This window comes from Oryctolagus cuniculus, chromosome 1 (genome assembly GCF_964237555.1).
Source record: "Oryctolagus cuniculus chromosome 1, mOryCun1.1, whole genome shotgun sequence".
Lineage (NCBI taxonomy): Eukaryota > Metazoa > Chordata > Mammalia > Lagomorpha > Leporidae > Oryctolagus > Oryctolagus cuniculus.
In genome coordinates, this window is record NC_091432.1 from 18701653 (window position 1) to 18714502 (window position 12850).

The window sequence follows — 12850 nt, forward strand, 5'->3', positions numbered from 1 at the left end:
GTTCATCAATTTTATCTCCCCAACAACCCTGGGACTGGGCTTTGCAAAGAGGAGGCAACAGGGTTTCCTGTTTGTAGGATGTATAAGTAAACAAAATAGGATCCTCTTCTATCCCATACTTGTTAGCACCAGCGAGTTACTTAATGCTGCTGAACTTTTGTTTCCCTAGCTTTTAAAACAGAGATAATGGGTTTTGCATCATAGTGCTGTTGTGAGAATTGAACCTATCACAGCACATGTGTCACATAGTAAGTGCTCAAGAAACAGTATCCTTACCCACCCAATCCTCTGGGCTAGGACTGTTCCCGCCACCTTGAATGTGTGTTTTGCTAACCTCTGGGTGCTTGCTTGTTTCCATCTACAAATCAGAGCTCTTAGGGCCTCCCCACAAGGGAAGGGAGAGGGTAAATAACCCACTCTCCATTGCAGAGAACACTGGAGCTCCAGTGAGTGCCTTTTCCAGGACCACACAGTGAGTGGCCGAGCCGGGTTCCGAATCCAGATGTCCTCACTCCAGTCCCTGTGCCCCTCAGGCCTGGGGGAGCAGTGAGGCACTGAGACGGAAGAGGCGGGGGCTGGTGGGGTGCAGGAGAGGCAGAGCACTGCAGAGGCAGGAGCAGGGGTTACTGCTGGTCATTCACCCCCTGCCCCATTCCCAGTTTCCTGCTCACGGGCTCTTCCTGTTTTGATGTGAACTCCAGTTCCCATGGGCCCCGCATTAAAGCATAAAAGGGCAGGGGGCCAGGGCAGGCAGCCAGAGGGACCAAAACGGAGATGAACGGGAGATGAACGGGGCACCAGGGAAGAGCAGAACAGAGGGAATGGGAGAAGTGTGGACGTGGAGGTGGGGGTGGGACAGAAAGCCAGGGAGGGCTGAAGGAGCCGGGGGAGAGATGGGAGGAAGCGCAGGGTGGGGCAGGGGGAACCATGGTGTTGGGGTGCAGACTTGGGAGGACGGCAGCCCGGGCGGTGTTGCAAAATCTGCCCATGCATTCGTTTTTCACAGATCAGAAAAGCCCCTCGGGCACTCCCATCACAAACTTCTGCCTCCAGCGTTTGCTCTTGTTCCCTCTCGTCACAAGGTCACACCTCACACGGTCCCCACCCTGGTCTGGGCATCTGAGTCATGAGCACAAGGCTCCCCATTCTTCTCACCCGTATTCCTTTCTCCGATTTTCACAAGGCCCCCGCAGCCCAGAGAAAGTAGAAGCTTAGAGACTCCAGCGACTGGACTGTTCCCTGCCAGGAGCCACAGCACTGACCCACACCCTCCCCCTCCCGCACTGCCAAAGCTCCACCACCGCAGCGTGGCACGGCAGACATCTCTGAGACTTGGTTTCAAGGAACTGGGGATGTAGCATTGGTGTGTGCCCTAGGAAAAGCCTCACTCACCCCTCCACCCCTCAACTCCTCTTGTCACAGGACAGTCTCCTCCCAGGTGGCTTCCCAAGACCACACACAGCCCCATCTGGAGGCTTTGGCACAGGCAAGAGCCATGTGCTGAATTAATAGGTCAGGGCCTCAGCTCCCCCAGGCTGGGGGTGGGGTGGGGTGGTTAGCCTTGTCTCCTGCAGGGAGAAGTTATCACCAGCACCTCATTGCCAGAACTGCCCCCCTTCAGGTTCTAGTGGCTTCTAGAACCCTCCAGAGGGGAAGGGAGAGTAAAAGGGGGAAGACCAAAACTTGGTGGTGGTATTTCCACAAAGTTTCCGGAGCACAACCGCTGGGGCTTCTGCCGCAAGCCAGGGCAAGCAGTCAGGTGACCCGCAGCTGGAATCACATGTCCTACTTTGCCATTCCCTGCCCCATGGCACAGTTCCCACCAGCGGGCACAGTGTGAGGCCCAAAGCCTCCCAGGCGTGTGCACATTTCCTTGTCTCCTGGGCTCAACATCCAAGGTAACATCCCTGAGAATACTCTCAGGGATCTCCCAAGTCACATAAAAAATTTTATTTCTTTACTTATTTGAGAAGCACAGAGACAGCACTCCCATCCACACACTCATTCCCCAAGTGGCTGCAATGGCTGAGTTGAGCTGAAGCTGGGGTCCACTCAATCCAGGTCCCCAGTGTGGGCAGCAGGCACCCAACTACCTGAGCCAGGACTGCTGCTTCCCAGTGTGCCCGTTTCCAGGAAGTTGGAATCAGGAGTCGGAGCCAGGTATTGAATTCAGGCACTCTGACACGGAATGAGGGCAACTTAACCACCAGTCTAAATGCCTGCTTTCAAAATGACATTTTTTTAAAAAGATTTTTTTTTTTATTGGGAAGGCAGAGTTACAGAGAAGCAGAGAGATGGAAACAGAGAAAGAGATGTTCCATCCACTGGTTCAATTCCCAAATGGTGGCAATAGCTGGGGCAGGACCAGGTTGAAGCCAGGAGCCAGGAACTCCATCTGGGCCTCCCACATGGGTGCAGGAGCCCAAGGACTTGGGCCATTTTCAGTTGCTTTTCCAGGTGCATCAACAGGAAGCTAGATCAGCAGAAGAGTAGCAACCAGGACTTGAACTGGCACTCACGTGGGATGCTGGCACTGTAGATGGCAGCTTAACCTGCTGGGCCACAATGCCAACCCATTTTTCTTTTTTGTAATGTTTCTATTTACTTGAAAGGCAGAGCAAGAGAGAGACAGACAGACAGACCATCTGTTGGTTCACTCTGCCTATGACTGCACATGCTGGCGCTGTACCAAGTCCAAGCCAAGAGCCTGGAGCTTTATCCAGGTCTCCCATGCAGGCAGTAGGAGCCCAGGCACCTGAGCCATCATCTGCTGCTTACAGGAAGCTGGGTCAGAAGCAGAGGAGCTGGGGCTCAAGCACTGTGATATGCAACACGGATGTCCCAAGCCGCAGCTCCACTCACTGTGCCACACCACCACTTCCTCCCCCTGTACACACCACACTCACGTTTCCTGAATCCCAGACCTTCTAGAAGCTTCTAGCAGGGAAAACCCTGAAGCAGGAGCGTGCATCGTGGCATAGCAGGTAAAGCCAGTGCCTGCAATGTCAGCATCTCATATGGCTGCTCCACTTCCAATCCAGCTCCCTGCTAATGGACTGGGAAAAGCAGCGGAAAATGGCCCAAGTGCTTGGCCCCTGCCACCCATGTGGGAGACCCAGAAGCAGCAGCTCTGGGCTCCTGTCTTTGGCCTGGCTCAAACCTGGCTGGTGTGGCCACTTGGGGAGTGAGCCAGCAGATGGAAAATCTCTCTGTGTCTCTACTTATCTCCCTGTAACTCTGCCTTTCAAATAAACTTTTAAAAAGGAATAAAGAAAAGAAAACCCTGAGGCAGAAATAGGAGCATTCACCAGCCAAGAAAGCTTCCAGATAACTCTCCCCGAAATACTCATCCATATGTAGGAAGCAGGCACACGGTAAGGATTGCTGGGACCAACTGGGTCGAGTGCTTCCCGCCCCGACCTTCACCATTCTGGGAAGGTGGGAAGTGTGGGGATCATCTTGCAGACGACTGGGTACCTGCAAGTGACTTCCGCCCAACCTCCCAGGCACAAGATAAAGAATCCAGGAACTCCTGCTTTCCAGGCCTGAGTTCAGACGTGAAACAGAGGCATACAAGAAAGAAGAAAAGTAACGTTTATTCAGGCTCTCTACACATATTTATTTTTGCATGTATTATTTCACTTATCCTCACAATAACCCCTAGGAGTTACTTGGCAGCCAGGGGTAAATATTAAACGTGAATACAGGCATTCAAAAACTCAAGCTCAAACTAAAACAAAAAACAAACAACTCCCACTCCCCCACAGCCCTCACTCATTACACAAAACTTCCACCCCAGATGGGGAAAAGGGTCACGGCACCTGGATTGGGGTTTGTTTTTGCCCAAACCTCGCCCACTATCAGAGATGCCGATTTCTTTGGTATGGAATATGGCCCCTGGCTCCACCTCTCTCGCCATCTATAGTTCTCTGCATCTGCCATCAGGAACCAAGGTGTGCGGCTCACAGAATTATTTGCTAGACAATATGCAGAGGTGAGGGTAAGGGACAGCTCCCTGGCTACCAAGCCCTATCATAATCCCTGTCCTTCCTGGAATGATTCTCACCATAAATATTGAAATATCTGCTTCATCAATCCCTCCTACACGGGATACTTGCAGCCACAAAAAGATGTAGACATACTTGAGCAAGTGGGAAGAAAAACAAAAGATGATTTAAGAGAGTTTTGTTCTCCTTGCTACAATTTGGTGAGCCTGAGCTCTGTATTCTGAAAGCACAATCGCCTGGCCAGTTGATGAAGAGGGTGAGGGGCACCCTGATACAAAACACTCCCCGAAAGTCTGCTAACACGCAGTATTTTGCCAGTTAGCCAGGCTCCTGTTCAATCTCAGTACAGTGAAGAGGTTTCCTTTCACAGCAATCTTTTTTTTTTTTTTTTTGTAGAAATCTCTTCATTGAAGGTATTTTGGGGCCACCAAATATAGTTTAGAAATGCAGTTTGAATAGCCAGCAAGAAACAGCCCATTATTATAACGACTGTTTAACTGGGAAACAGGACTTGAGTTTCACTCCATTCTCCTGAAATCTGCAAGCTGGGGAAAACCACCTCCTCTGGATTTGTTTCCTACTATGTAAAGTAAGACTAGGTTAGGTTAGGGATTCAAAAGATGCTGCTCTGTGAAACCTACGAGGGTCTTCAGGAAGCTCCCTAGACTGTAAATTCCGAAGCATGTGTGTTTGTCTGTGTGGACATTTTTCTGTAGGAGAGGGGGCTGGCTAAATTTTCGCCTGATTCATCGAGGGGCTGCGGCCACATACAACAGTTAAAAACAACTTGTCGATCCTGTCTTCAGCTCTTCTTCCATGCATTCCCCAGCCCCCTCCATGACAACTTTGGGAGCAAGTTCAGATCCTGAGACAGATAAACACAAACAACTGAATTTGGAGTTCTAGGGCAAGATAACAACAGGCAATGCTCATCAATTTTGGTTCCCGATGATCTGTGCTGATTGGCTTCCCGTGGGCAGATCTGAATTAAAGCATCTCAAGGGCCTGTGCTCTGACCTCCTTAAAATACGTCACTCCGGGCTGAGTCACAAAGTCCTGAGACCAAACTGATAGCACCTGAATCCTAACAGCCCAAACCAAGAGGGCCTCTTCGTCTGCAGAAATCCCACCTACTCTCACTTTATCCGCAAAAAAAAAAAAAAAAAAAAAAAACAACAAAAAAAAAAAACAAACATCTCCCCAATGGGCGGAGATTCCTCCCCTCCTCCCCTGGGGATTCAGTGCCTTGGGTCAGGAAAGTCTGAACATCCTGTCCAACCCAACTCCTTTGGGAAGAGGTATGACGTCCGACTCTTAACAAAAACTCGCCAAGTGCACGGGAGGAGGGAAACGACTCAAGTGCGAGCGCTGCTGAAGCTTTGCTCGGGGAACTAGCAGGCTAGATGGCAACCAACCTCAAGGCCACAGACGGTCCAGAGGGCTGTTGACACGTTGTGCCCTGCACCCCAGAGAAGATCTCTGCCGGCGACGAGGGCCGGGGCCAAGGCTCAAACTCCTCCCGAAGGCAGGGGCGTGGAGAGGGGCGCCCCGCACGTCCCCGCCCCTCGCCCCAATTCTGTACCCGCGGACACTGGGGTTGGATCCAGCAGCACCCCCAAGAGGGCGCTCGCTCCCTCGGCTGTGCGGCCGCCCAGTGCGATCGCTACTTCAGTACGGGCAGAGGCAGACCCGACCTCGTGACCGCCTTTACCAAAAAGAAATCTTCAAACCCTTTCCGCCACGCGAGGCCAGGCTACATTCCCACGCTCCTCCGCCTAATCCAAATCGCGAGCCTCCTCCAAGCACCCCCTCCCCGGTGTTTCACTCCCCTACTATCCCTGCCCCTCCCTTAGCAAGATGGCGACGAGCGCACTTCCGGCGTGTGCCCTTACGGGTGCGTCCGGGCGGCTGCTGCAGGTGTCATCCAGAGGGTTCCGGTCTCTTTGCTGCAGACTACAGCGGTGATGGCGGGCAGACCGTTCGGCGGCAGCCGAGCGGTTCTTCTCCAGGTCCTTCTGGGCGTGAACCTGATTGTGATGCCACCTGCTCAGGGCCGGAGTCTGCGCTTCGTTACTTTGGTAATGAGAGACAGAGTCACCAAAGGGTTCGCCGCAGCTGGAAAGGCAAAGGCCTGCTGGTGGAGGGAGGGGCAGAGCTTGTGCTGGGGGTCGAGGGTCTCCAGGACGGGGAGCTGGTTTAGGAGAGGACAACTGGCCTGGAGGATTTAGGAGCCCTGGGTTATTTGCGAGGCAGAGCGTCCCAGGAAGGACCTGTGTATTTAGGGTAGGTCGAGTCTGCCCTGGGACAGAGGTGTAGTTGAGTGGCTGAGAGACCAACCACAAAGACGCGCTGTTGGTGTCCTTTTTTACCCCAGCTTCCGCACACCATGCATCGCTTTGGTTTGTTTTCCCTTTCCACCTGTGCCTTGGGCTTTGCCTGTGGTTTCTGGTGGTATGGCTTGGCCAAGTTAGAACCTCTGGAACCTGGAGGAAGTTACTGACTCCTGAACTGGGCTCTCTGGCAGTGGGGAGTGTTAAGGCTTCCCAGAGAGATGAGACTTCCTTGCCCAGGATTGGGCAGAGGTGGGCTCTGTGTTCCCATCAAGTCAAGTCTTTTTCTCTGGTCAGCTGTACAGACACGGAGACCGGTCACCAGTGAAGACGTATCCCAAGGACCCATATCAGGAAGAGGAATGGCCCCAGGGCTTTGGGCAACTAACCAAGGTAGGTCAGGAGCCAGCCCTCCCTTTAGATGACCTGTAGAATGAATGACCTCTGAAACAGGTTACAGGAACTCGGGGGCCCCTACAGTGCTGCTTCCCACCTGAGCGCTGACTTTGAGCAGATTTCCACACCTTCCATTACTGTGTGACTAGGACTCCACCGTGCACACCGGCCACTTGATACAAGACTTCGGGGAGCAGATAACCCACCCCCACTTCCAGCTGGGCAGAAACCTGGAAAGCAGCGCCCCAAACTCCGCGGGACTTGCGGGCCATCCCTTCCCCCCTGGGCCCTCTAACCCTTGGGTCTGCCCACAGGAGGGGATGCTGCAACACTGGGAGCTGGGCCAGGCTCTGCGGCAGCGATACCACGGCTTTTTGAACACTTCCTACCACCGGCAAGAGGTACGGCTGGGAGCTCAAGAGCAAGGGGATTGGGATCTGTTGTCCTCGACCTCTGCCCTCAGGGAGCGTAAGGGTGAGGCCGACACTCTGACCTCCCTCCCGTGTTTATGGTTACACCCATAGGACATAACAGCTGATAACTGTCTAGAACACATTCCCAGAGGCCTAGTTGCTCCTGCTTGGCTGGGAAGAGGCAAAGCTGATCAAGTGTCCACACTGAGTTCAGGAAGGCCTGGCATAGTTTCTGATTCAGAACAACAGGCTTTGCAGCTAAGACATGTTGAGGACTGACAATATTAAGGGCCAAGTACTGGGCTAGCACAGTGGTACAGACCCCACACAGATAGGAGCTCTGCCTTCGTGGAGCTTAGAATGTAGTGGAGTAGGGCAGGTATTTGGTGCAGTGGTTAAGGCGCTGCTTTGGACACCTGCGTCTCATATTGGAGTGCCTGGGTGTGAGCCATGGCTCTGCTTCTCATCCACCTGTCTGCTCACACACACCCTGGAAGGCAGCAGACGATGGCCCAAGTGCTTGGGTCCCTGCCATCCAGATGGAAGACCTGGACTGAGTTCCCAGCCCTGGCTGTTGTGGGCATTTGGGGAGTGAACCACCGGATGGAAGACCTCTGTCTCTCTGCCTTTCAGAAACTGCAAATCAAAGAGAGGAGTGTAGAGTGTGATGTGATAAGCCAGCCTGGGCCAAGATAAAGGCTCTCAGGTCCTTCCCCAGCCCGGGGACAGGAGGGGCTGTTCCTCTGGCCACCACTCAGCCACAGCTGGCAAAAGCCTCCAGCTTGAGCCCCAGCCCTATCTTGAGCCCCAGTTTCCTCCTCCCTCTTCACAAACAACTCTCTCTGTTCCTTATCTTGTGTTTTTCTCACTGGTCTCTAAGCCAGTTTATGGAAGGGGGTGTGGGGAGTGATTGGATGCAGTTCCTGCCCTCAGGGATCCTGGTCTGGATGTTTTGAAATCAGATGGACAGGCCAGAGAGCCTTCCTGACTAAGCACTTTAGACCAGGAAGAAGGGGCATTTGAACTTGATTCGTTCCCACGGGGTGTGTTCCTGAGAGTGGTGACAGGGCCTTGAGAGATGTGGAAGGCCAGATGCATGATGGGGTTTCCATTTGCTGGGCAGCTGGCAGGTGCAGGTCCTCCCCACGGGGCCCCACGCGGGTGAGTCTCACGTCGTCATTCCTGCAGGTGTATGTGCGAAGCACAGACTTTGACCGGACTCTCATGAGTGCAGAGGCCAACCTGGCGGGGCTGTTCCCGCCCACCGGGGTGCAGCGCTTCAACCCCAACATCTCATGGCAGCCGATCCCTGTTCACACAGTGCCCATCGCCGAGGACAGGGTAAGACTGGCCAGCCCTCCCCTGGAGAGGGGCAGGACCGTTTCACTGGCCGTGGGCCTGCTGACCCCGGACTCCCTCTCTGCCTGTTTCCCCTCTGTGGCCTACAGCTGCTGAAGTTCCCACTGGGCCCCTGTCCCCGCTATGAGCAGCTACAGAATGAAACCCGCCAGACACCCGAGTACCAGAGCGAGAGCGTCCAGAATGCAGTGAGTGGGGCTGAGGTGGGGGCCCTCCGACCGCCCTTTCCCCCAGGACGGGGCTGACCCCCGGCTCCATGTTCCATAGCAATTTCTGGACATGGTGGCCAACGAGACAGGGCTGACGGACGTGACGCTGGAGACCGTCTGGAACGTCTACGACACGCTCTTCTGTGAGGTGAGCCGCTGGGGTGCCGGGCGTGGGGACTCTTGTCTGCCCCTCAGCAGCCCAGGTGGCTGGGACGGTGGAACCCCATGCCCGGACCCTGCCACTCCCACTGAGGCCCAGACAGGCCGCTGCTTGTGAAACACGGGGACTTCCTGGCGGGTGAGAACAGACCCCTGAGTGGGAAATGCTTTCTGGGCCGTCAGCAGTTCACACCCTCCACCCTTTCTGCTGAGTGCCCCTTTTCAGCCTGAGCTTCCTGTCCTGGGCCCTGCAGCCCCACAGTGGCCGCCACGTGCAGCGGCCCCAGCCCCCACCTCACTTCTCCTCCCCCTGCCTCACACACACAGGCACCTCCCCTCCGGGGGAAGAGAGCTGCCCCCAGGAGAGGCTCAGGCCTAGGCCTGGGGAGCTAACCTGCCCGCTGCTGCGATACACAGCAAACACACGGGCTGCTCCTGCCGCCCTGGGCCTCACCCCAAACCATGCAGCGCCTGAGCCGCCTAAAGGACTTCAGCTTCCGCTTCCTCTTCGGGATCTACGAGCAGGCGGAGAAGGCCAGGCTTCAGGGCGGTGAGTGGCGAGAGCAGCATGTCACACCCCTTGGGACCTCCGGCGTGGAAAATCTTCTATGGGGCCTTCTTACATCTCCCCACTTCTCCTGATGCCTCGCCCTTGGCCAGTCAGGCTTGCATTCTGCTTTTCTGCCATTCAGAATCCGAGGTTTCTCCCATCAGAGCCGTCCTGTCTCCTAAGTGAGGACCACCCTCCAGAGAACACCGAGGGCCACCCTGAGAGCAGGCTGAGAGCCACACAGGGGCCATTACCTGTCTGGGCGCCCAGGGGCCCTTGAGCTGCAGCTCCCAGAGTCTGCTTAGACAGTGACCTTGGCACACAGCCACCGTTCTGAAGCAAGCTTAAAAATTACATTGCTTCCAAACTGGAGTAATTCTTCAAATATGGGCAGGGCCTCATGGCTCGTTAATAAATGTGCGTGTTTCTACGCCTGTGTTTATAGAGATCCCTTATTTTATCTTGCTTCCTCCTGGAAGTATGGAAGTTCCTAGAGAGTAGGGGGCTTTGTGTAGAGTTCCTGCATGGTCCCCATGGGCTCAGAATTCTATGTGGATGCCAGAACCAGGACTGGCAGAGGGTGAGGGGCGCAGATAGCCTGGTGAGGACTCGGTGACGCTGTAGCCACTGACGCTGGGGACTTTTGTCCCTCAGGAGTCCTGCTGGCTCAGATACGGAAGAACCTGACGCTAATGGCAACCACGTCTCAACTCCCTAAGCTGCTGGTTTACTCTGCGGTAAGCTCCGGGGTGCTAGCAAGCAGGGAGCTGGATTTCTGTGTGGTTTCCAGGGGTCCTGGGGGGCCGTGCTGATGGGCAGCCCCTCTGTCTTGCAGCACGACACCACACTGGTCGCCCTGCAGATGGCACTGGATGTCTACAATGGTAAACAGGCTCCCTACGCCTCCTGTCACATGTTTGAACTGTACCAGGAAGATAATGGGTGAGTGCAGTCTGTCGCCTGGAGGTGCCCCTGCCTGGTGACTGAGGGCAGCCGAGGACTCGGTCACAGGCCCCTGTCGCCTCCTGTCGGCCCTCAGGAACTTCTCCGTGGAGATGTACTTCCGGAATGAGAGTAACAAGGCCCCCTGGCCGCTGATCCTGCCGGGGTGCCCTCACCGCTGCCCCCTGCAGGACTTCCTTCGTCTCACAGAGCCTATTGTGCCCAAGGATTGGCAGCAGGAGTGCCAGCTGGCAGGCCAGACTGCAGATACAGGTGAGCCCCTGCCCGCCTCGACACTAGCTGTGGCACAGGCCAGCTTCAGCTCCCACCCACAGAGCGCGAGAGCAGCAGGCGACCACAGGCACCTCCCTCCCCCTCCCAGCCCAAGGTGAGGCCGTATATGAGCCCTCTCGTTCTCCCATCTCTAGCAGTAGGGATACGCCACCACTTGGGGCAACCTCTCCACTTAGACTCCATGTCTCTCTCCCTTCCACAGGGACTTCTGATGCCTGTGTCTCCTCTATGGGGTCACCCCCAGATCAAAAGCTAACAGACAGACCCCTGCCATCTTTCATCAGCTACCACTGTTTGTCCCTTGCGTTGAAACCACTCTTGTCAAGGTGACCAATTCTTAGCTTCTCTTCCAGCAGCATTCCGTAATCGGTCACTCTGGCCTTAAATGCTTTCTTGGCTCCCCCAGTTTTTATCCTAACTCCCAGGCAGTTTCCTTAGTGATTTCCTTCCCCCACTAAACGAGTGCTGGCCCAGGCTTCGAACCTGGCTGATGTCTTGGGCCTCTGCTTTGTGCACCACCACCACGCCGAGTTCATCTTGTGTTCTGACTTGCAGACTCATGACGTCCCCCCCCAAGCTACACGTAGATCCTGCCACGAGCCTGAGGTCTTTACGTTGTCAAACAAGACACCTCAGAGCCAGCTGTCTAAAATGAAATGCTTTTCCCCCAAAACCTGCTCTTCCTCCAGGCTTCCTCATTTTAGTGACTGCCACATCAGTCTCCTTGGCAGAACCTAGGAGTTCCCGTGAATACCCTTTCCACACCCCACACCAACCCACTGGCAGCTCGGACCCCTTACTCCATGCTCCTGCCAGGACTGAAAAGCTTCCTGTTGTCTCTTTTTTTTATCTAAGTCAGCTGACGTCCCTGTCCTCCTTCAGGTCTTCCAGATGTGTAGGGAGTAAAACCCAAGGTCTTTATCCTGGCCTTCCAGGCCCTACTCACTGGGTTCTCAGCCCCCTCCCTGGCTTGCTGATCCTAGGTCAGAGCCTCTTGTGGTTGCTTCCTGTCCTTGCCCCAGGTCACCTCTGTTGTGTGTCCCAGGCACTGACTCTGGGTCTGTTCAAATCCTCACTTCCTCAGCCATGCCTTCGCTGACTGACCTGCCTTACTGTGTTCTCCCTTCTGGCATCTGTCCCTAACCTACCATTCCTATCATTGCTTCTTTATTAGATCTCCTCTCCTAGAATGTGAACTCCATGATGGCAGAGGAACCGTCCCGGCCACCTCGGCCCATGCGTCTCCTGTGTATCTGAACACGTGCCTGGCCTGTGGCAGGGGCTTACATCTTTGCTGGATGCACACTGACTTGACTTTTCTTTCCTCCCCCTTGCCCAGAGGTGATCGTGGCCTTGGCTGTGTGTGGCTCCATCCTCTTCCTTCTCATAGTGCTGCTCCTCACTGTCCTCTTCCGGATGCAGGCCCAGCCTCCTGGCTACCACCACGTCGCCGATGGGGAGGACCATGCCTGACAACCACTCAGCCCCCTTCCCTCCGCCTCCTAGGGGAGGTGGGCTGGCCCTTGCTCCTGACTTTGCTGCTCCCCGGCCCATGGACAGGAGACTGGGTCGGAACTCCCTGTGATCACCCCAGCCCAGATGAGCAAGTGGAGCTTGGCTCAGCCATGGCATCTGTCACTCAGCACTCACACGCCTGATGTTTACCAAATGCTGTGCTGGACATTGGCTTTCTCCAAGCAGGACCTGCCTCTTCTGTACTTCCTAAGGACCTGAGACATAGACAACTACTAAGGTTTCACGCAGGGCCTGGGATAAAAACCGGAAGGAGTTGGTGCTTGATCCGCCCCGCTCGCTCCCCTCCAGCCTGGAATCTTTGGCAGATGGCTCAGAGGACAGTCTTGCCTCTCAGTGCTGAGGGTACACTCATCAGCTACCAAGGAAGCAGCTGACCTAAACAGGTTTCCCTTTGTCGGGTTGAAGCCACCATTAGTCAGACAGTGTTCCTGGTACCCTTGGGCGCAAGCAGATCAAAGGGTGCTGGGACTGTACTTGGGAGGGTGCGGGCGGTGGGTGGGCAGTGGACCGTCAGAATCAAGAAGTGTTCTCCCTCAGCTGGGCTGGGGTCTCCAGGGGCCTGAGGTGAGTGCAGGCTGCGAGCTGGACCCGCGGAGGCAGCTCCCGGAGAATGAAAGCTGTGGACTTTGAGCGCTGGTTCTGTGCCTTTTCTTCA

General features: G+C 55.0%; 1 protein-coding gene across 3 annotated transcripts; it reads left to right on the forward strand.

Annotated features, from left to right (window-relative positions):
• The first annotated feature begins 5353 nt into the window (after window positions 1-5353).
• On the forward strand, window positions 5354-12825 carry ACP2 (acid phosphatase 2, lysosomal). Of its 3 annotated transcripts, none has more exons than XM_002709090.5 (11): window positions 5354-6085; window positions 6635-6730; window positions 7048-7134; window positions 8335-8487; window positions 8595-8693; window positions 8773-8862; window positions 9291-9423; window positions 10078-10160; window positions 10259-10365; window positions 10463-10638; window positions 11999-12825. In XM_002709090.5, exons 1-11 carry the CDS (start codon window positions 5972-5974, stop codon window positions 12130-12132), a joined length of 1272 nt encoding a protein of 423 aa, XP_002709136.1. In that variant the 5' UTR covers window positions 5354-5971; the 3' UTR covers window positions 12133-12825. The 3 variants fall into 3 exon arrangements, with proteins under 3 accessions (XP_002709136.1, XP_017201908.1, XP_069926929.1); XM_017346419.3 differs by lacking the exon at window positions 11999-12825 and adding an exon at window positions 10862-11145 and having other exon boundaries at window positions 5646-6085; XM_070070828.1 differs by lacking the exon at window positions 5354-6085 and adding an exon at window positions 6256-6290.
• The last annotated feature ends 25 nt before the right edge of the window (window positions 12826-12850 follow it).